The 23,196-nt window shown below is 33.5% G+C and overlaps 4 protein-coding genes across 9 annotated transcripts; 1 reads left to right on the top strand and 3 right to left on the bottom strand.

The window, feature by feature from the left end:
• Positions 23 to 2,947, bottom strand: LOC105161735 (protein trichome birefringence-like 8). Its single transcript, XM_011079533.2, has 4 exons — positions 2,525 to 2,947; positions 1,074 to 1,463; positions 813 to 971; positions 23 to 728 (listed from the first exon to the last, which is right to left on the bottom strand). The coding sequence occupies exons 1-4, from the start codon at positions 2,875 to 2,877 to the stop codon at positions 389 to 391; spliced, it is 1,242 nt and encodes a 413-aa protein (XP_011077835.1). The 5' UTR covers positions 2,878 to 2,947; the 3' UTR covers positions 23 to 388.
• LOC105161734 lies at positions 3,650 to 6,146 on the top strand. Of its 5 annotated transcripts, none has more exons than XM_011079532.2 (5): positions 3,650 to 3,990; positions 4,360 to 4,525; positions 4,778 to 4,940; positions 5,071 to 5,285; positions 5,867 to 6,146. In XM_011079532.2, exons 2-4 carry the CDS (start codon positions 4,388 to 4,390, stop codon positions 5,262 to 5,264), a joined length of 495 nt encoding a protein of 164 aa, XP_011077834.1. In that variant the 5' UTR covers positions 3,650 to 3,990; positions 4,360 to 4,387; the 3' UTR covers positions 5,265 to 5,285; positions 5,867 to 6,146. The 5 variants fall into 5 exon arrangements, with proteins under 5 accessions (XP_011077834.1, XP_011077832.1, XP_011077830.1 ...); XM_011079530.2 differs by lacking the exon at positions 5,867 to 6,146 and adding an exon at positions 5,516 to 5,770; XM_011079528.2 differs by lacking the exon at positions 5,867 to 6,146 and adding an exon at positions 5,507 to 5,770.
• Positions 6,431 to 9,667, bottom strand: LOC105161732 (B3 domain-containing protein At2g36080). Of its 2 annotated transcripts, XM_011079525.2 has the most exons (3): positions 8,822 to 9,665; positions 8,188 to 8,375; positions 6,431 to 6,702 (listed from the first exon to the last, which is right to left on the bottom strand). In XM_011079525.2, exons 1-3 carry the CDS (start codon positions 9,561 to 9,563, stop codon positions 6,661 to 6,663), a joined length of 972 nt encoding a protein of 323 aa, XP_011077827.1. In that variant the 5' UTR covers positions 9,564 to 9,665; the 3' UTR covers positions 6,431 to 6,660. The 2 variants fall into 2 exon arrangements, with proteins under 2 accessions (XP_011077827.1, XP_011077828.1); XM_011079526.2 differs by lacking the exon at positions 8,188 to 8,375 and having other exon boundaries at positions 8,822 to 9,667.
• Positions 18,463 to 21,998, bottom strand: LOC105161731 (uncharacterized protein At5g41620). The gene is made up of 4 exons (XM_011079524.2): positions 21,519 to 21,998; positions 20,807 to 21,395; positions 20,236 to 20,355; positions 18,463 to 20,031 (listed from the first exon to the last, which is right to left on the bottom strand). The coding sequence occupies exons 2-4, from the start codon at positions 21,317 to 21,319 to the stop codon at positions 18,661 to 18,663; spliced, it is 2,004 nt and encodes a 667-aa protein (XP_011077826.1). The 5' UTR covers positions 21,320 to 21,395; positions 21,519 to 21,998; the 3' UTR covers positions 18,463 to 18,660.

The following is a 23,196-nucleotide window of genomic DNA, read 5'->3' as shown; positions in this document are numbered from 1 at the left end:
TTCGGGAACACTTAAGTAATTTATAATTACTTAAAGTATCAGAATGAAATTTACTCTTTTCAAATATAATAAATATCTCCTCACAATTGTAGTCCTAAGTACATGACTCCCCAGTGCCCAAACTGATACTAAAAGTGTTGTGTCTTTCAGCTAATTTCGACCATTTCTATGCTGACATATGTAGGCTTCAAGTGCTATATCACTTCACCTGCAATTCGCTTAGCATCACTGGTATTCATGTCCATATTGCTGTCTCTGTATTATGCATTATAGTCTGTTGCAGATTCCTTCCACATATGGACCTGAGAGATTGAATCTGTTGAGATAATAAATGGGAGACGAGGCTCCCTACAAATCTTCAATTCCTCGGATGGATGCTGCATAATGATCACTTTGTTGCCGTCTTGGTTCTAAATTCCATTCTCAACAACTCGGCATAGAGGAGTTCGTTCCAAGTGTCTGGCACCCCTGGTAAGCACCAGTGGCTGCAATCCTCTGGGGCGCCAGCCGGAGTACCTGCTTCGCGGTTGCTTGACGGGTGACCATCTTTTCTGAATTCCGTCAAATATGTGATGTTCAAAAAGTTGACTGTTCTCATTGCACTTCTCATTTCTTCGACTACCTCATGAATCATTATATTGTTTGGTGGCTCAGACCCCAGCTTTGAGTAGTCTGTTTCTGGCTCTCTACTCATATTGCAACTGCCGCCTTTGTTCCATTCTCCACCACTGAGAGTTTCACACATAAAAAGTATTATACTAAAAAGTTATGGAACCAAAAATATATTTAAGCCGATTCAACATTTTACTTGCCTGTAGTGTATAGGTGAGTAGCTGCGGAAGAATACATGACTTTTCCCAGACTCTAAATTCGTCATCACCCACAGTTTCAACGTGTTCAAGGATCTCCAGAAAGCTTCCAACACATTCATCGTCATGTTGACATATTCCTTTTCCTGAAAATAGTGCCCCCTGATTGACAAATTGGGCACTAGTAAGTCATATGTCAAAGAAAGTATGAGATAGGAGCAAAAAGAGAGAGTGAGATGATGTAAATGTGTGAAAAGTTGATACGATTTTAGTGTTTTGTCTTGATTCCACCAATGACCGGCGCTGAACATAAGAACATCCGCACCAATCCATTTATCAGAAAACCAGTGCAATTTATCGACCCTAATCACTCCTCGAACTTGCTTGGGTGCATTGGGTGGTGGTCGATCGATGACTACAATGTAGGGTACTCTGTAATACTCCAGCGTGAGGTTGTATTCTTGAAATTTGATTGAGAGGAAACCTTTATGCTTCGTTATTGGGTTCCCATGTTCTTCATATACCGTGGAGAGATTAGAAACTCCTTGCGCCAACATGCATATTAGAGACTCCCATTGGTTTCTACCGATGGAGTCACCAGCGAAAACTATACGCCCATTTCGACTACGTTCAAGAAAGTCACTTGCATCAAATCTGCACATATTAATTGATATACTATAATATACAGATCCAATACTCCAATCATATTTCAAGCTGCATGGATATCAGTATGATAATATTTAGATGACCCAAAATTCTTGGCGTCAAGTGTATGCACTTGTTCACAAGTTAAAAGCATTCCTAATTAGTATATCGAAAAATTCTAATTTAAATTAAATTTAATCGAAATAAATTAATTGTAAAATAAGTATAATATATTTATTATGTGATTAATCACTTTTTTTTAAGTTATACATAATCACGTTGCAAATTTATTATACTTATCGTATAATTGATTCCGACTTGATTAAAGGTAATTTAAGTTAGAATTTTCCTTCACTTCAATCACTTGTAACCCAATTAGAGAATAGTTGACATGCTTAATTGAATCGCATTTAATGTACGTAATTAACTAATTAAAGCGTAAAATTCAAGCCAATGAATTGACAGATTCTGTGAGATTGGACTCAATACCAAGAAATGCTGACTGCTGATCATCATTAATCCCAGTTGCATCGTGATGAGTAAAAATAAAGAAACCTAACTCAAAACCCTAACTAGCACATGCAAAGCCTCTTGAAAAGAGAGAAAAACAATTAAGAAAAATACACCAAATTACAGCTAATTATACAATAACATGCAACATGTAAAAATAATATGTGGGTGATCTAAGTGGACCAAGTTCAACAGTACCATTTGGTTGGGAATCAGATGTTCTGTCCTCGTCGTATTTTATTTTTTATTTCATTCAATACATACAATAATCTAAAGTCGCAATATCTGTGATAATATCCACATTACCAAATAGTCTCGAATAGTATATGCGATCAGGGGAATTACAATTCCTCTTGTCAGCAAGTTTTATTGCGCTAATGATATTTACATTCATGGTAATAATTAAAAAAAAGAGCTGACGACCCGTAACCAGCCCTCGAGCTAAACGGATCATATATACCAACCCATGTTCATGTCTCTTGTTCTTTTTAATTTTAATGAATCTGAACATGTATACATGGAATGCGGATTCATATATATATATATATACATAAAAATACCTCGGAAGATTACAAGCTTGTGGCTGCCACCTCCATTTTTGGTAGCCCAGATCCTGTCTGCCACTCTCACGGCACCGGAAGCCCGGATCCAAAAACGGGCACTTCTCAGTGTATCTTCTGTCGGGTAGGGTTTCATCCCAAATCCACTTCCCATAAGAGTAATCACAAGGTCTAAGACGGGGTTTTTCGGGTAGGATTTGGTACAAGAACCCGATATTGAAAAGAGAAGCGGGTTGGAAGGGGCTGAAAACGACGTAGCAGAGAATGGAGGTGAGGATTAAGGAGAAGATGATGATGAGAAAGTGGGAGAGTTTCTTGTTGGGGATTGATAGAGAGAGAAAGTGGAGGTGCATGGAGGGCAGACGTATGTACTTACGTAAAAAGCTGAGGAAGAAGAGGGTTTCTTGTGCAGGGGAGAGGGATTAGGAGAATTATGGCTGTGATTTTGTTTAATAAGGTAATTAAATATTTTTTTTGAAAAATGTTAATTAAAAAGGAAAGTTATTTTTTTTCTTGATTATGCTATTAATTGCATGTGTTGATAACGTTTTCTTTACGAAAGTTAATTAATTATCAATTTATTTTTAAATAAATATAACTATAAAAACAAATTGATTATTACCTATACTATCACCATGACATACAAATTGTAGTAAGTTAGTGAAAATTTAAATTTTTTAATTACGATTAATTAACAATTGTTTTGGTTTTACGATCAAAATATCTGCCGTAATTTTTAACTGTCACAAAAGTTTTGATAATTGTGCAGTCGTGATTAATTAGTATCCACGATCATATTGAAAAATTATATTTGTTCTGGTATATATATTTAATCAGTTTTAAGTTCGTATTTTGATACTTTTTTTGTATAATTGATTAATTCTATCAGTATATGTGTATGTTTATTTATTTGTATAGACACAAGTTGAAATAAAGAGTTTAATTAATTATTATTTTATATTGCTTCTCAATAATATTTCAATCTAAATATGTATGAAAAAATGATATTAAGGAAGTTTCTTTTTTTTTTTTTTTTTGTGGCTAATGAATAAGGACAAAATAATGAATTTTTTGCAGCGGTTTGTTGAACGATGACATTGACCACACAATAAAAAGTGAAAATGGGCGGTTTCCGTTTGTGGGGGGTGCCAATTGACAATAGAATGAGAACTAATGGACCAATCAGAACATTATGAAAACTACATGTACCAAAGTGATATTTCTGGGTTTTATCACACGCTATTCTTCCTTGCAGCACTGTCAGTTTCCTTTGCCAAAGCCCAAATTCGAAGACCCAATCCAGAAACTCGGAAACGAAAGGGGACAGTGTTAATGGGCAGTAGGGAAGATTCTGATTTTTGAGGCGAAGTGCTTCAACCATACAGGGTGCTAGTTGAAGCGGCGAGAGAGTAAGCAGAGGTCTTCCTTCACCTGCAGCAGCAGCCATCAGCTGACCTCAATCGAAGGTTTTGTAACATAAACAATGGTTTACTTGCATTTGAAGTTGTCTTAGTCTTGAGTTTTTTTCCATAGGTAGGAGCTAAGAGGCTTCTTGTTGTCACTTTCTTCCGCGTGATATTCGTGTTTGGGCATGTTGTTTTTGGACATATATTTGTTCCCCAACTGCTTGATGAAGTGCCTCAGTGAATTGGTTCGTTTGATTGGAGAAAAGATAAAAGAAGAACACTAGTTAGATCCTCTTACTGGGTAGAAGACATCAGTATTCCATCTCCAATTAAAATTTGTACTAGTGCAAAATGTATAGTAGAATGCCGTGTGAAAATGTGATTCTTAATTCACCTTTTCACTTGCCTTCTATTTGTTTGATGTAGCAGGGTATTCGGGACTAAGTGAAAAGTCAGAATGAAGTTCAGAGTGGTGTGCAGGAAAGTTTACGATTACGTTCGGTATGATCTCAAGGAAATAGCATTTCCTTCCTCTTTACCTGATCCCCCTCATATCAAAAAGCGTCGCAAGCTTTCGTGGAAAGAACGCTTTCTTGTTAGTTCTTCGTACCAATTTTCCTTGCGATTATCTTTTAGTGGTGTTTGAATTCTATTCTATAATGTTTTCCAGTAATAAAATAGTGGTTTTGCTTGTCGTGTTGAATTTCAGCATGGCAATACATATATGAATGTGATTTACCAGAATTCCTAATTGCGACTCCATAAAAAATAGCAATTCATCAATACGGTTGTTCCTGTTTTCGTGTTTGGGATATGCCAATCATTGTCTTTTACAATTGTAAATTAGGTGTTGAAGGAAGCGTCTAGACTGTATGCAGCAAGCTGGGTCAGGGATATTGGTCCAGAACTCAGGCCATATGATTACAAGAAGAAAGAACAGAGTGAAGATAAATCGAACGAGGAAAAGGCTGCAAGTAAAGAGAGGGAGCCGTCTACTCTAGAGGATCTTGGTAAGGAGCATCACCAGTTGTGAAAGCACAGATGCATTTTAGCTCTTAACAATGTCATTTCTATGCTGGTTATAAGACATGCTTTCCCTGTGTATGGTTATTGATTTTCGTATATGAATGCAATATATAGCTGTGGCTGCAAGGGGGGGAATGGAAACATTAAGGCCAGCATTGCAGCGTGTGTACATGACTAGAGCTTCCGCATATAGAGATGCTCTCAAAAGTTTTATTGAAGGTTATCAAGAAGGTATACAACAAGTTATGGAGAAGAAGGAAGATTCTAAGTCTCAACTTGGAGACGACACTCCCAAAAAATCAACCTGAATTATCTGAAAGAGCAACTTGGTGAGTCATTCCCTACATCATCGGATTTGCTGTTGAACAATAATTGAATGGGTTTATGTGATCAATCATTTTGTAGTCTGTATTTCGTGAGAAAATCAGGAAGCCACATCAAAATCACACCCCCAATCAACTCTTTTCACTTGGCACTTCAGGGGTCTTTCATATAGTGCATTTGGTTTTAGGAAACTGGTAGTAAGATATATCTGTAAACCATCATATAGTCGATGCAGGTGTATGTCTACTGCCTATATAATATCAACCAGCATCCATTTATGATAAAGACTCTTCAGGTTTAGCCATTGGATCTTGACCTGATTATTGCATAGCCAAACTGCTATACTTGGCATCCTCTCTCGGTACGATCACAGCGCTCTTCTGGTCACGATCAAGGAACCAAGAATTACAGATTGTACTGTGGAGGCTGGTCGAACATCAACATCTAGGTTTATCATCGTTGATTTGAGAATTATCAGAAGTCGATCTTGACACGCAGGATCTTTTTTTGTACCACATAAATCTTTGCACCTTGCAATTTCATTTTCTTCTTTGTCAGTTATGTAATTATATTAGAGGGGCGGCAGGACCAGGTGATATTGGTTGAAGTGCACTGCCATTAGTAGCATCAAATCTCGACTCTATCTTCCACTCTTGATTTCCCACCATTGCTAATTATTGCGACGTGGTGATGATGATGACGACGAGGAGGAGGGTCCCCCCTTGAAAACTCTTGAGGCAGAATCACTACAGTAGCAGGGTCTGGGTGTATTATAACAATGTTGGTATTCTTGATTGATAGAATCCATATTTCTGCCCCACCCCCATCAATCATCTGGCGATGTCTTTGTCGGGCCTTTTTCTCCACTCTCTTGCCGACTTAATTTTCACACTTCCACTTCATTTCCTCATGCACTTCCACCCCTCCTGATTCCTTTTTTCTTTTTAATTGGATACTCTCATTTTTTTTTTTAATAAAATTCAATTCCAATGTTCCAATAAAGACATGCGAGTAACTGTCTGGATTCCGTTTTTAAAAGTTTATTTTGTCGTACTCACATGTGATGTTATAATTTTTAGATCATTTAAGAAAATATTTCATGCCTGCACGCAAAAAAAATGAAACATTAATCTAAAATAAAGAATTCGGATTCTCTGAGAATTTAAATTGGTTATACGACAAGAACTCAATGAATCCATACAAAATATCAATGTAGTATAAGACTTGAAGAGCTTTAACCTTTTTCTTGTTGCCTTTTCCTTTTTCCTTTTTCTTTACAAAAAATTCTCTCTCTCTCTCTCTCTCTCTCGCTCACACACACACATACTGTATGAGTATGTGGAAGGTGGTGAGATTGTGGACGTCACATCACTTCTGATCTCATCCATGCCGATGCACATCTCCTGCTGAGAAATTCATATCCTGTTGCAACCATAACCATGTTTTAATTAGTACCTGTTTGAGGACGAACCATCCACACCAAAACCATCATTTCCATCCCCATCCCTACGCTGGTCCATAATATACATGCATCATGCATCAGATGTGGTATTCTTATTACCGCGTGTTCCAATTATTTGTACTGAGTTCATCACCAACAGTAACCAATTTAATTGACTACCGTCCCCAAACAGTAAATACATTTATGTATACAAGGGCTATCGCCAACCAATTTAATTGAAAACCGTCCCTAAACAGTCAAACCTAAACCTCATTGGTTTGACCAAAAGTGTTAGAATTGTGGCAGAGTATTTATAACTTTTAATACCAATAAAATAATGCATACCTAGGTACTGTATTTTTATAAAAAGAAAATGGTTGGTTTATTGTTTTTCAAAATATAATTGTTTTAATACAAATTAAATTTAGCTAAATTTAAATAAATTATATAAAAAATATAATATACATATGATGTGAGCAGAGATCCAATTAGTTACGTCAGTTGTAAAGGTTGATGTGATGGGAAAATAGGAAAAATAAGACTAGACATTAGGCAAGACGTCCTACAATTAGCAACCAAATATAAATGCATTCCCACAGGATGTTCTACCCTCACACGCTTCCTCACATATACTCCAACATTTTTCTTTAAGACATGTGGGGTGGGGGTGTGATGGGATGGGATATTCATAATTGTTGCTAGGATAGCCCCACTGTGTAAATCATAATACATGAGTATGATATATAAGAATTTTTCAAGAATAGGGTGGTCCAATAGGATAGGGGACTCTTAACGCATCCTTCAATGCTTACATTAAAATTTTAGCCTCTAAAGATTTACACATCCATCGTATAAGATGAAAACAAATATTAAATAAATTTTAGCTTAAACATAGATTTTAAAATATATAAATAAGACATTGGTAACATAGCTTTCATAATTTATTATGGTTAAACAGTATTAAATTCATAAAAAAGTTATAAGTTCCTACAATATTTCATAACTAGCTACTTCTCAAACCACTTATTAGATACTCTACACAACTTATAACCTCATCCACACACCCAACTAATCAACTTTGAAAATGAATTTTGAATAAGAAATAATAATTAATCAAGTGATGAGGTAGGTAGCTAGCTAGCCTGAAGTAGCAACAGCTGTAATTAATTAATTAATATCTATGAAAAGTCAAGTCCATCTGCTAATTTAATTAATTGCTTCCTTAGAAGAACATGGATCATCACTTGACCATTAATTAATAATTGATCTTATTCATTTCCCCTTTAATCAAACATGTTGGGTACTAATATATAGCAACTTATAATCTAGCTACTTAATATCACTGTTTCATTAGGGGAAACACCAATATATTAATTAATTCATTATCATCAAATTCAAACCCCACCCTACTAATTAAGTTAATTATTAAAAGAAAAAAAATGTGATTAATAAAATATTTGGCGTACCATGTGGGTTCGATGGTGGGAGTAATGTTGATGATACGGGTGCGGATGGGCTCGACCCTGGCTCGACATGGGCGAACCCTCTGCCTCGGACTCATCTCCTGCCTCCCAGCACTCCAAGTTCACCCCAAATAATCTCAGCCTCTTCCAATTATTCCCACTTCCTACTACTGTTACTTGGTCCTGTGTAACTGAGTCATGAATTGCTATTAGTTCAAATCCTAAAAGTTCTAATTCAAATCTTGTTTGTTTGAACTTGAATTGGATTTATTATTATGATAAGTGTAATACACTTTGTTATGTGATTGATGCAGAGTTCAGAAAAAGTGATTAATTACATATCGAGTATATTGCACTTACTTTGTGATTGATTTGATTCAATCAGATTTAATTTGAGTAAGAATTTTACATTGGTCTGCTCACATTAATTTCATGTTCTACATGCACACACTTACACCTAATAGTGTGTGATGGTCTGGTTTTGTATGTGTATACATATATGTACTGTATTATGTACACGTGAAGTAATAGAATGGAAAATGCAATAGAATTTACAATAAAAAATTGATGTTAAAAATGGAAAGGTGACAAAATGAGGATAGAGTTTTAGGGTAATGTAATGCAGAGAAAATGAAACCTGGATGAGGACAGACAGATTGGTATGGGAGAGAAGAAGACCCCTGATGATGCTGCCTAGGATAAGGATATTGGTTAGGGTAAAGTACTCTGCTCCATCCACCACCGCCGCCGCCGCCGGGAGGCGGTTGAGCGGCGCCACTCTTTTGTCCTCCACCGGTGTTTCTCCGCCTCCACCCTATAAACAGGCGGCCGCAGTCCTCGGGTTGCCGCGCGAAGATGACAATATCCCCGGCGTCCAACCTTTTCTCCTTCACGAAACGGCTCCACCCTTTAGTTAAAACGTAGCTCTGGCTGCTGTTCCAATACGAGTACCGGAATCTCCACGATTTTCCCAACTCATCCTCGAAGCTCAACAGTAAACCCTTTTCTCCGGACTCCCTTCCGCCGCCGCCGACGTTCAAAGGAAAGTGCTTCTCCGCGTGTTGCTTGGGTATGACGAGGCGGTTGAGCTTGCCGACGTCGCTGGGTGTCAAGGGTTTCTCGAACAAGGGTTCTTTGGGAATTCGCTGCGTATGATCTTCTCCTTCGGATTGTCTATTAGTTGTTAATTCTCCGTCGTCCGCCGCCTGCTCTTGAAGTAATTCCTCATCGTCTTCATCGTTAAGGTTGAAGCTGTAAGCCGGACTTTGGCGGCAGAACATGGCTCCAGCGGCGGCGTCGGCCTGGTGGTGCAGCTGACGAGGGCCGTCCCAATAAGCGGTGGCGGAGTTGGGGTCCGGTGAACAGCGGTCAATGGACATTTTGTAGTATTGATAGAAATGGAAAGAGGGGGACGGTGAGGAAGAGTGAGGGGATATTATTATTACAGTATCGTTGATGTTGACAACTACTGTTGGAACTGCAATCAAACTCTAATAAATATCATATATTTATATAATTTATATATAATAAAGCATAGTATTGAGCTATCCATCTAAGCGCTACGTAACAATAGATATAGCCAACCTCAATAAAGTTTATTATGTCAAATGGAATACAATATATTTTTTAGATAAACCTAAGAAAAAAAAAACTATTAGATTTCATCTAAAAGTGATCTCAAAAATATTATTTACCAATTTTTTGAATAAAAAATTAAAAATATTGAATTTATCAAAAATAAATTGATCAGTATTATCTATCAAGTCCTGATCAATATTATCTAACAAGTTTTTTTAAATAAAGAATAAAAAATATTAATATTTGTACAAAAGATTCTAATCAATAGCATTTTCTTCATTGTTTCTTTAAGTATATAAAAATATGTATATTAAATATTTATTTTGATAACATTATGTAGCATCTAATCAATATAATCTAATAAAAAAAATTAAATAAAGAATAAAAAAATGTTAATATTTATACAAAAGAATATATCAATATTAATTTTTTATCTTCTATTTTTGAAGTATATAAAAGCATGTATATACCATATCTATTTACTGCCAACAGGGTTATTAATATTGATTTTAAATAAAAAAAAGACATTACCTTTGTGAAAAGGTTGGACATCAAAATTATAATTATACTTTATTATGTATATAGATTATAATTATAATTAGCTCATGTAGTGATTTCATTTTATGTATATAGAAATACATTAAAACTGCCAACAACATGAAGTAAGATCTACAATAGAGAATTAAAGGGGTATATGTTATTATTGATAGACTAGCTTTAATTTTGGTTTCATTGGCACATTTTTTTTTTATATGCTATATTGGACATATTGAAGGTAATTTGTACGATATTTAAAATAAGAATGAATTGATGAATGAAATAAAACACAAAATAGAAAATATGGTTTTGAAAATTTTGGGATATTTTTATCTGCAGTTAGAGAGATCTCATGTAAGTAGCACATTTCAAGATATCAACACTCATAAAAGAAAAAATATAACTACGACTATGTTCCACCAACAATATTGTAACATAAGCAAATCATGATTTAAATTAAGAAAAATATAAAAATCTATATTTTCTAGACATTTTTCTAAATAATTAATGATAACTCATTCAATTCCAAAAAATTGATATTTTAGAACCACTATATGGAGGTAGTTTTATTACTAGACGTTATAGCATGTCGTTCCTACATACATATATTAAATAATTTTTTACGCTTTAAAATATATTACAAATAAGAGTAAAATATATATACCAATACATTATATTAATAAAAGGAAATAAATAAATAAATAATATTTTATCAATTAATATAAACTTTAAAAAGTTCAATAAGTTAGTTATTTTATTATAAATGATATGTTTTACTTTAAAAAATAGTGTTGTGGTGTTCTTAACAGCTATTAATTTGTGTGTGGAAAGATTTTTCTTTTTATATTAGTATAGATATAGATAATTTTTATCCAACCTTATAAGTATGCATTCTTGAGTATTTATTATTATAGTCCAGATCAAAATTGAAAATATGTCTCCTATCTTGGCACGGGTTTTGTACTGGTTAATATATAATTTTTAAAAAAATGATCAATTATATGATAAATATATAATACTTACAGTGTAATTCGATTTAATAATACTTAATTTGAATACGAATTTCTTAAATCTTAATAGGATGATTTGGTCAAATTAAAATTAACATGGAAATTTATAGAACTAGGAATTATCCTCTATGATTTGATGCTACCTCACGTCGACCAACCCTATCATTTCTAAGGTCAAATTTTGAATTTATTGATGATAATAATTTGCTAAATTAGTTATTTAATTATACACAGAAAAATTAATATTTCAATGAAATTCTAATAACCCCACATTTCCAACACTTTTTTTTTTTTTTTTTTTTGCTTTTAGCATTACTCTAATTTTCTTTATTTTCATAGACTACGTCTCTGTTTTTCTCTATTTATTTTTTAAAAATATATTCGTGGAAACTACGTACAATAAAAATTAATACAATAAAATGTATTTATGTGTTTTTGTTTTTTAGGCGAAACCAATGATTGTATTTCGTACAAATCACTGTGTAAGTTATGAAGGGTACAAGGAAAATTAGGTTGATAGGGTGTGCAGTTTGCAATTGCAGCTGCACCACGGCATCAATTATTTCAATTTATTTATGTTTAATTTCAAAATCATATGTTAATTATGCACAAATAAGTTGCAAGAAGCTTCACAAATTAATTGTTTCTCATTTATATCTATGTTCAGATATTACTATTTCTTATTGACATTAATGTTAAGTCAAACACGTTTTTCATACTAATTAAATTATTTAAGTGATAATTTTAATATTTTCATTAATTTTATATATTAAAAAATGACAAATAATTTTATTTTACAAGAATAAGTTTCGTAGTCTTATTGAAAACTACTTGTGGCGTGTATACATATATATATAATAAGGACATAGTGATAATACCATATTTGTCTTGTTAATTATTGATGTATCATAAATTGACCATAGTACAGTGAAATTAAAAATTTAACACTTTCTTACCCAAAAGTTTTACAAATTAAGAAAAAAATAAAATAAAAAATTGTATAGTGTACATAGTAAGTATATTATATTTATCGTGTAATTAATTTGATTTGAACAGACTAAATTTGAGCTAAAACTTTTCAAAGAAAATGGTAGATTGCATCAATAAATGATATACTAATACATAAACTTAAAATGTGATAGAAGATTTTTGTCGTTGATCACTAGCCGCCTCGAGACTTGTGAAAAATGCAATAAAATATTAAATTAGAATACCGGATCTAAAAAGAATAATAAATGCTCTCCAATTTGGAGGCAGAGGAGATAAGATTTGCGACCAGAAATTGAATTAATTGTTACAACCTTTAATTATTTATTTAATTTTTCTAGTATAATATTGGTAGGTGTCTCGTGTTTGATTTCTCTCCTCAAACTCTCATATATTTTTTACGAGTCCCTTTTCTTCCCTGTCCACATGATTACTAACATTACATCACACACTTTGGATCCATTCTTTGCCAAGTAATATAGTATATGTCCCGGGCAATTTCAACTCGTATCCAATTTAGTTTGATTAGAATTAATTATATGATCAGTATAATATATTTTATCGTATAATTAATATATAACTGTATTTTATCTGTGTTTGTTGATTAAAGGGTTTTGCCTCAAATTTCGAAAGTAGGTAGATTCAGACACCACTCAATCAACTTCGAATATACAAAGTTTTTGAAAAAAATTCTTACATAAATTAGGTGGGACAAAATTAAATAATTAATCACAGAATATATATATATATTTATTCTTAACTCAATCACAAAAATTTCGATCAACCACGATATGTTGATCATATTAGATAAGCATCGTCATTCTTAACTCATGATCCTCAAAAACAAAACCACCTCATATTGACAGCCGCCTTATTAAAATGTAGGGTGTTGCAGCGTCAAAAAATAGTCTGCTATTATTGCAGTAATTAATAAGAAAATGCAATATTTATGGTGTGATCATCCCTCTCTGTGCAAGATTTTATTGGTGTGTAAATAATGGTGATCACATGCAACATGGTATTCATCAATCAACAACGGTGGTTTAATTGAATTGCGCAGAAAGTCAGAAAAACATGCTTAAACATTGAGGCTCCAAATTACGAGCACATATCCACACACCATTAAATAACCTACTCCTTTTTATATATTAATATACCAACTATTTATAGTAATAATCATGTATCTCACTTCATTTACTATTGCATTTCAAGGGGAGCCATAAAAAAAAATGAAGAAAAATTGAAATCAATGTTGGATGAGGTCTTTCGAATAAATCGAAGATCATTAATGTGAGTTTATTGATCGAATTGATATATTTGTCAATTTATTGATATTAAGTAATACGTAATCTTTTGTAAATAAATTTAATATAAATTAATACTTTGTAAACTAAAGAAAGACAAAATAAATGAAGCACAGACAGGTAAGAGAGAGCTGTGTACGTAGTTAATCAGGAAATGCGATATATATATATATATATATATATAAAGTTATAAATTAATATTTGTATATAAGTTCCCCAAGTCCCAAAAGTGACCCACCTGGCTTCTCAGGCCAATTTTGTGACAGCAATCATGAAACCCCCTTTTTATATATATATATATATATAATTATTTGCAACACATGCATCCTATTCAACATTAAAATGTATCTACATATAATTAATTTAAATATATCTGTCACAATTATATAAGATTATTTAAGTTACGTTGCAACAAGCTTTTGCTACCAAAAATTTCATGATTGGTTGTCGCAATAATTAATGTTGGTAACTGACTTTAGGAAAAAAAAAATAATTTTATCTGTAAATTAGGAAATGATTTTTGTTGTCCAATAAAAATTAATTTTCGTAATTTAATTTTATAACTTTAAAAATTTTGAGAATTTTATTATTATTATTATTTTTTGGTTCATCTTTTTCTCATTACTACGTACAAATACTACATAATATTTTTATTTTTCCCTCTTTTGTGATCATTCTATATGTAGTTATTAATAAGAGGTAAATAAGGTGGGGGACCTTATAATGGATACTCATATATTTGGTGGACCATTTGCAATTTCCCCTTATTATATACAACCATTTGTTTTCACATAGAGATAAGATTAAGTAACACTGAATATTGATTGTCATTAAGTTCAGGAAATTTCTGATATGATATTTAATATCGTATGTGAACGCAGTACATATCAGAAAAAAATTAATTTATCCCTCATCTATAAACGTGCAATATTTGAGACCACGATACTTCAACAATTTGAATATAAAAATAATAATAATAATAACAAGACTGTCTATTTATGAAATCCAGACACCCTTATATTTTACATAAGGGATATGTAAGTAATAAATTATTTAATATCAATATCTTACAACATTAACCTCTTTTTCTTTTTTTTTTTTTTTTGTAAGTGTAGTCCCAAATATAAGTAAAAGTCGATGAGTAAAATAGTCTCTGTCTTTTTAATTTATACTAAATTAGTCCCTCCAATAAGTGGTTTTCTGATATTACTCTTATGAAACTCTTTTTTTTATAAAATATAAAATCACGCATTAACTTTTTATTTTTTAATTACAATTGGGTCCTTCTATTTTTAAACTTAGAAAAATATATACCCGTTTTAATTGAAATATTTTATTGTTGGCCCTCAAATAATAACTTGTTTAATGATATATTAATATAATTATTGTGAATTTAATGTACTTATTGAATTTTTCAAATAAAAAATTTAAATAAATAAGTTAGAGAAAATAGTTTGAATAAAAAAATAGAGCAAAAAATATTTAAATAATAAACTTCTAAAATTAGGGCATCAATCAAGAAAATAAATATGTCAGCTAAAATATTGAAGAATGGAATATATAAAACTCCTTAATTCATTCAGGCGTTCTTTCATTTGAAAATTTTCAGAAATTCAATAAATGCATAACAATTATACTGATATGTCATTAACCAAATTATTATATGTACTTTTGTATAATTGAATATCACCATTTTTTTGTCTTTAATTTTTTTTGTTTGTTATTTTTTAATTTTTAAATTATTTTATTAATTTGTGTTTTTCTATTTCTCTTTTTCTTCTCCAACTCTTTTTTTCAATAATTTCTCATAAGTTTCTTCTACTTTTTAATATTTTTATTTATACAATTAACATATATATTTCTAAAATAATTATTATTTCTTAAGCTAATGTATGAGGGACCAAATTGCAAAAAAAAATGGAAAGTGAAGCAATAAAATAATTCTTTTCTTAAAAAAAAGTTAGTAGGGGTAATATGGGAATATTAACAATTGGAGGGACTAATTTAAAATTAGTTAAAAGGATCGGAACTATTTTGAAATTAAAATGAAAAGTGGGGACTAAAATGAATTTTAACCAAAAGTCGGCACGTCTCCAATTTCCCTAGTGTTATGGTCCTTAGAATTGACATCCAATCGAGTGGTGTATCAGAAGCGTGCATGGGACTCTCCTCAAGCGTGGCCCACTGGATCCCCGCCCACTTCCAGTTACGTTCCATACCTGAGCACCTGAGCCTCCTTTTGACCTTTTCACTTTCTTTTTTGGATAAATTAATGTATTTAGTTCCTTTCTTCAGTAAAAATAATAATAATAATTACACTACTCAAAAAAAATATCTTATTTTTATAGCACTTAAAAATCATTAATAAGATTTTTTACATTGACAACCATAGTTTTATCGCATAATTTTCTAAAATTTTAGTATGTGTATCTTTTCACCCGTAAACTAAATATATAATTTGGGTGGACAAGTAAGACACGGATCTTTAAAGAAAAATTATTAAAAAAGTCACGAGGCTTAAATTTCGAAACAGTTATAAACATCGTATAGGATGAATAACTCCTAAAGAATGACCAAATTTAACAAGAAAAAAAAAAGACATTCTTGATAGATGAGATTATTATATTTCGCAATCATTGAGGGAAAAAAATCGAGAAAATTAACAATATATTGACAAATTAAATATTTTACGTCCAATGCATGTGTACTTTACTAGAAAAGCATAAAGTTAATTATTTTTGCGCCCAATGAGTGATCGATCTTTTGAATATGAATATGAATAAATGTTTTAGACGACAATTAAAAATTAATTATGAAGTAAGTAATTTGGTTTTGAGAGGGTAAAGTAGATGATAGGAAAAGAAAACAATGATGGGTTCAAAGCTTTAAGCTTTGAAATTAATGTCAAAAATTGCAGAATGTGGTTCTGTTCTGATTTTCTTTCGGTGATTTGGGGGACCAGTCAATAGCTATGTTCTTGGCCTAACTTTGATGGATACGTCAACATGCTCATCCTCCAACTTCTTTCTTTCTTTCTCTCTTTCTTTACAATCACATGTTGATATATGTAGTGTGTGTGTCCATGTGATGCGGAATTGGATGCCAATGCATTTTGGGAGCGTTTGGATCGATGGGAGTGTTGCGAGGCTGAAAATATATAGGATGACGATGATTTGACTGTAGAGCCTTGAACATCAATAACTTTTAAGAAGTTATAAAGTGATTTATCTATACGTATAAATAATTTCTTTTGTGGAGAATCTAACCTTTTACGACTGATGATGTGAGAGACTACTGATTGGTGCGAAATTCTTGTTTCGACCACTATGTGGTTGTTAAGTCAATTTTCTTAATTTTTTATAGTTATTGTTTGCGCCTCATATTTTACGTAAAATTATTGATAGGAAGTTGGAGACGTCTTTCTCAGTTATTCTCTCATATTTTATTGCTTCCGCTCCATTAGCACATAACTATGCTGCATGTATATGTCTTTATGTTCAAGAGGAGCCGGAACTTTTTCTTATAATCATGATATTGCATTTGATATATTAATTGATATGTACACTTATGTGTATAAGTTAAGATTCATGTCGTTGGATATTTAAAGAAATATTGTATAATATATAGTGTGCATATATATTAACTGAAATACGAGATGTAACGATCAAGGGTTTTTCATAATTTATGTATTTCTTCTATTTTTTATTACAAAAAATGAAAAAAACAAAGTGGCACCCTACATTCCCGTCAAGGTTGCATCTGAATCTGTGTTGTGGTCATGATCCCTATAGCAATATGTATGTATTTCTTCTGTGCAGGTTATGGGAGCCCAAATCTTGAAGTTGGCTTCTGGGAAACAGATAATTATCAATTTCAATTGTCCTAGAATCCAAACAACATCTTACAGACTTGGTCAGATCCAGATGGACCTGGGATCACCATTGAACTTGTATACGTTGCAAAATGTAGTATAACCGATCGTCGTAGGCATAACCAGCTGGTTGAAAATACACTCTCTATGCTACATCTGATGCACACTTAGTGAAGATTCTGAGTGCAATTGAGGAGCTCATAACTATATGGTCTTGATGGCCTTGTCGAATGCATCTTCTAACCCAAATTTAGTATGAACTAGGTAGCAGCATGCCAAATGGTTTGAGTTATGTTGGGATTCCACTGTCGTTTGACGTGATACATCTCGTCTGTAAAAAGAATATGTTTCCTTTTCTAGAGTTGCAAATGTGAAGCTTGAAGGATGTTTAACTTGGTCACATCTCAAAATGTACAGTGGGCTGGCTGAGCTAAGTCAACCCAAGATATGATTGAACCAATAGAAAAATGGACTAGTTCGGCCCATGCCCGCTTGGGACTGGATTGGTCCTGCGCCACGCCTGTTGGGCTTTTTTTTTAAATTCATTATATATACATTCTTAACTATTATTTTTCTATATATAAATTTTCGTGTGATTTAATTTATTATTTACTTATTTTTAAAGATAATTATAAATTTAAGTAATTATTTATAAAAAATCTCAATATTATTAAAAAAATTAATTAAGCACATTTGAGCCTGATGTGAACCTGGTCCAAGCCTCAATCGGGCCGATCCATGGGTTGGACCTCAATTTAAAAATGAACCCAATTAGGACCCACTTAAAAACTCAGGACCACCCCAAAATCGGCCATAAAGTAGGCGTAACTTTTTCAAGCTGGTCTGTGTTAATCCTGGACCGACCCGGCCCATGGTGCACCTTGAGTCACATGGCATGCTTTTGTTAAGAAAAAGAAAAAAAAGGAAAGAACAGAAAAGGCATTTCATCGAGATTAGGAGAGCTTCACATGAAACTGCTTTTTACCTTAACTTCCACTGAGAAAGAAGAATTACATATAGATTGCACCTATTTGGTGCATAAAGTACTGAATCGGGATGTTCCCAATGTAAGAGCATGAACCAACAAGATGTTAATTTCTTGATGTTTCTAAGCTTTAGCAGTACCTGATTGAACTACCTCCAAGATTCATATTGTCTTCAGAAATAGCTAGTTTATGCACTGATGAACTCACCATTTAGATCTCCGGGTACTCTGGCCTTCCCCTTTGACGTCTGTCGTTCTTGACTTGGAACCCATAGCTAGAATTGCACTATGCCTTTCATGTACTGTACCAAGGGGATCTCTCAAGGGCCGCGATTGCTCCCTTTGTTGGGTAGGACTATGATAGTCTCTGGCTGACGATAACCGGGAACTCAGTGATATATGATCCTTAAGACCCTTGACGGGTTTGTTGTATCTCTGCTGCATCTCTTCAAGATAGCTTCTTCTTTGAGCTTCCTTCTCGATTTCATGAACCCTTTCCCTGTCTAAACCATCTGCCGAGTTGCGATGACATGCACCTTGAATATCCCATTCGACTCCATCTGATACACTCCTCTGAAGGGAGGTGCTCCTCCGCGAAACCTGTCCAGAGATGGAGTTCCTAGCTTTGATTTCATCAATGGGTAATTTCCTCGACTCATGACCAACGGCAGAGGTATAAGCCAACTTGTAACCTCTGTTGTTATGGTTCATGTTCAGTTCAATCGAATGAACATTGCTTTCTACTGAATCTTCTTTGGTGTCATCTATAGCATCGCCATCTTCTTGTTCTTTCTGATCAGAGCTAATGTTAAACTTACTCAAATATGTTGCTCTTCCTTCATCCTCATCTCGTCTTGTTCCCAGGAAAACTTCCAATTGTTTTCTCAGTTTGCTAATAGCAGAATGTTTCTCCTCAACTTGATGTTTAGCCTCGGATTTCACCTGGGCTCTCTCTTCGAGCAACTTGTCAGCTAATGCCAGCATCTCCCTTTCTTTTTCTGCCTCATGAACTTTAACGGGCTCGCTCTTTAGCTTTTCCACTTCAACCCTATCTTCATCGATGTTCCTTGCTAATTCATCACATACCTGCTCTGTTATCTCTCTTGCTCTCTTCTCACTTTCCAGTTCTTTAACTGCTTTCATGAATGACGACTTCATTTCTGCTAGTTCTTTTCCCAGTTTTTTGTTCAAGCTCTCAAGTCGACGTCTTAACTTCCTCTCGACCTCTAGTTCACCAGCAATGGACCCGATTGCTGCTTCAGTCGCTTGGCGTTCTTTATTTTTCCATGATGCCTTTTCTTCAGCCAAACATTTCATCAGATAGTTAATCTCGTTTCTATCCGAGTGTTGTTCTTGGATAAGTTGATTAACCTGCAGGCGAGCTCGCTCAAGCTCTGCATGCAGTGCCGAGATAACAGATGCACTTGATGAAGGTTGATCAGCATGAGCCCAAATGCGATTGATAATTTTCAGCAGCTCTTTAGAAGTAGTCAAAGCATTACTTATATCCTTCAGACGGTTCCTACCGCCGCTAACGGATCCACTTGATGTTGGGGCACAGGATCTAGCCTCAATCTGCGTTACAGATTTATATAGATCTTTATGATAAGCAATGGATAGAAATAATTTTGAATTTGACCACAGATTAGTACCAAAACAGCATATGCAGAAAAGGTTACGCAAGAATGGAAACGTATAGCACCATATAAACAAAAATTCTGAACTAATAATACAAACATAACAGCGTGAAATGCAAACAAATATTAAATTTCCCTTTACCTCCATAAAACTAGCATTGCTGATAGAATCAAAAACTGCAGCATTTTGTTGTGCAGACCTAAGCCTCTGAGAAATTGATGGCGTCCTCAGACGACCACCTGTTCTGGATCGATCCATTTTCTACAAAATCCAAAGAGAAGAATTAGTTTATCAATGCTAAACTTACAGAACAAGCCCTTCAAAGAAACAAGGGACAAGCTCTGCAAAGAAACGAGGGGGAATAAGTCCGCATGCAATGCACGAGCATTACTTCTTTTTTCTTGCTCCTCAAAAAGAAGGTGCGATGCTACTCAAAGCCAATGAAGCTCTTTGACTCGTGACATTCAATCTAATTGAGACCCTACCTTGCTATCCATCAACACGATGATAAAGAGTTAATTGATAGAACAAGCACTATTCCACCTCTCAGTTTCTAGACCAATTTAAAGCTATCAAAACCTGCATTTGGAGGGATAACAATACTAGTATGCTATAGAATTCATATGCGCATACGCAGAAAAATTAAATAATATGTTAAGCAAACCAATACACTTAGGTCAAACAAGAAACAACATCAGAATCATCAGCCCACCTCTGACACGGTCGGACTGTTTGACGGATCGGACAAATGAGGTGGCAAAGAACCTGAACCTGAACCCGAGTGCAACCCCCACTCGAACTGCATTTTCTCCCTCTTAAAGACCATCTTACTCCCATTCTTCTTCTGTTGCTGCTTCATCAGCTCCAAATGACTCTCACTCATTTTCGGCGAGGGCATTTCATTCATTTCCCACAGGGTGGCCGCCAGCCTTCGGGCTGATACAGGTTGAGTGGACTTCCCACTCTGAGAATACTTGGGAGAGTCAATGGCGCTCTTCAGAGGGGTGGTTCTCCATGTTGGCACCGGGGTGCTGGATCTGGACCCTCCCAGTCCGATTCCCAGCCCGGCCCGGCTCTTGCCCACCAGAATTGCCCGCTTATTCAACCTGTAATTATGAATTCTTGACGATGAAGATGAGGAGGATGAGCATCCCCTTTTCCGGATCTTGGTGGGCATTATGAGACTCTCCATCGTCACCATTCTATGCCTTTGCCTCGACGTCATATTTCATGACAATATCAACTTATTTCTCCTTCTTCTCAACCAATATCTACACTTAATCTCTTACAACATCACTGATCTGTACGCAAGAAACAACAGAAGATTTTGGGAAAATATAAGTAAAAGAATTCAAGGAAAAACGATAAGCTTTGCTTTTTGAGAGCAAAAAGTGAGAATGCGAAGCGGGGTTTCAAGATCTTACAAATTTGTCCAAGGGAATGTACTTCCTTGGCATTATAAATTTCCGCCTCTCCTCAGCATCGCATTCTCGTTTGATCGCTTCCCCACTTCATATCTGCAAGAAAGGACATACAACGATTGACATAGACTCATTTCAGTGGGCGCAGAGTTGTGTTTTTGAGAATCTTTACAGCTAGAAATGCGGATTACTTCACGGGTATGTTAAAATCGAACTACGAAATTACTGAAGCAATTGAAAAAGCGGAGAAGCAAAGAGGGAGAGAAATGTGGGGATGAGATGATGGGTTTTTTGATAATTTGAATTGATGCGGAAAAGGAAAAGAGGAAAGCTTGACTTGGATTTGATTGGGAGCTCCATTTCTCTGTACACACTTAAGGTACTACAGATACAGCGTGTGGAACATGTGGACATAGCGGCCGGAAGAAGCCAGGGAAAAGGGCGAGATCTTAGGGCATGTGAGCGGAGAACGTGGCCAATAAAGACTGGTTATTATCGCAATGTTCTTTTCGTATTTTACTTTGATTCGCGGCCTACATCTCTCTCCCAAACCAATTCCTTTTATCTAATTTTATAATAAAATTACCCTAAATTAAATTTTGTCATTTAAATTATACTCATTTTTATATTTTATTATTTAAAATTTTTGTATGTAAATTTTTCATTTCAAGTTTGTAAATCTTATATTTGCCATATCTGATTATTTTTTAGTAGATTCTTCTATTAAAAAAACATCATTTATAGTCCACATGTAATATTTAAGAATAATGTGAAGTGCATATTGATAGTTAAGAATTATGTGATGTAATATTTTTCATATGTAAACAGCTTGTGATATTTTTCTTACCAAAAAATTGACAAGAAAATGATAATGTATGGCAAAATTAAGATTGTAAGTTAACACACATAAAAAAAATTAAATGATAAAGTGTAAAAACAAACATAGTCCATATGACAAAACGTAATTTGTCCATAAAATTATGACACGTTGTTTCTACATAGATATAATATATTATCGTTCACACTTTAAAAATATATTATAAATAAAAATAAAATATATTAATTAGATAATTAAGTTAACATCAAATTTAAAAAATTGAATAAATTAGTTATCATATAAATTAATATTTTTTAGATCATAAAAAATTATGGTAGCAATCTCAAAACCTCCGTATTGTGTCTATAACACATCTTTTGCGTATAATAGTTAGATGACATTTGGAAGTTTATCGTGTTCAAAGTAGCCACACTCGATGTACAATACATTGGATAATTATGGGGTAGTTTGATGGTTGATACATAAATTCATCTTTTAAAGATAAGAGCTTTATGCCAATCATTCAAATACTCGAGACATAGACGGTATTTGTAAATGTTTATTTTAAGTATTTATCAGTTTATTGCTAAAATAATATAAAATTAATGTTTGTGTATTATACATGTTATTTCTGAACGGTTTAAATTAAATTGATTTACATTAAGAATTATATACAACTCTTTAACAACTTCTGATATTTATTAATAAAATAAAATTATTTTTTCAAATGCTCTAACTTCAATTTTTTTTTTTACTTTTAATTTTTATTTGAAATACTTCAAACTTTTATCACTGTTTAATTTATAATTTTCTTTACAATTTATTATCACCGGATAACACCTTGAATTTTATCTTGTTTTCAAT

Source organism: Sesamum indicum, linkage group LG5, assembly GCF_000512975.1.
Source record: "Sesamum indicum cultivar Zhongzhi No. 13 linkage group LG5, S_indicum_v1.0, whole genome shotgun sequence".
Classification (NCBI taxonomy): domain Eukaryota; kingdom Viridiplantae; phylum Streptophyta; class Magnoliopsida; order Lamiales; family Pedaliaceae; genus Sesamum; species Sesamum indicum.
This window is presented reverse-complemented; position numbering and strand designations above follow the sequence as displayed.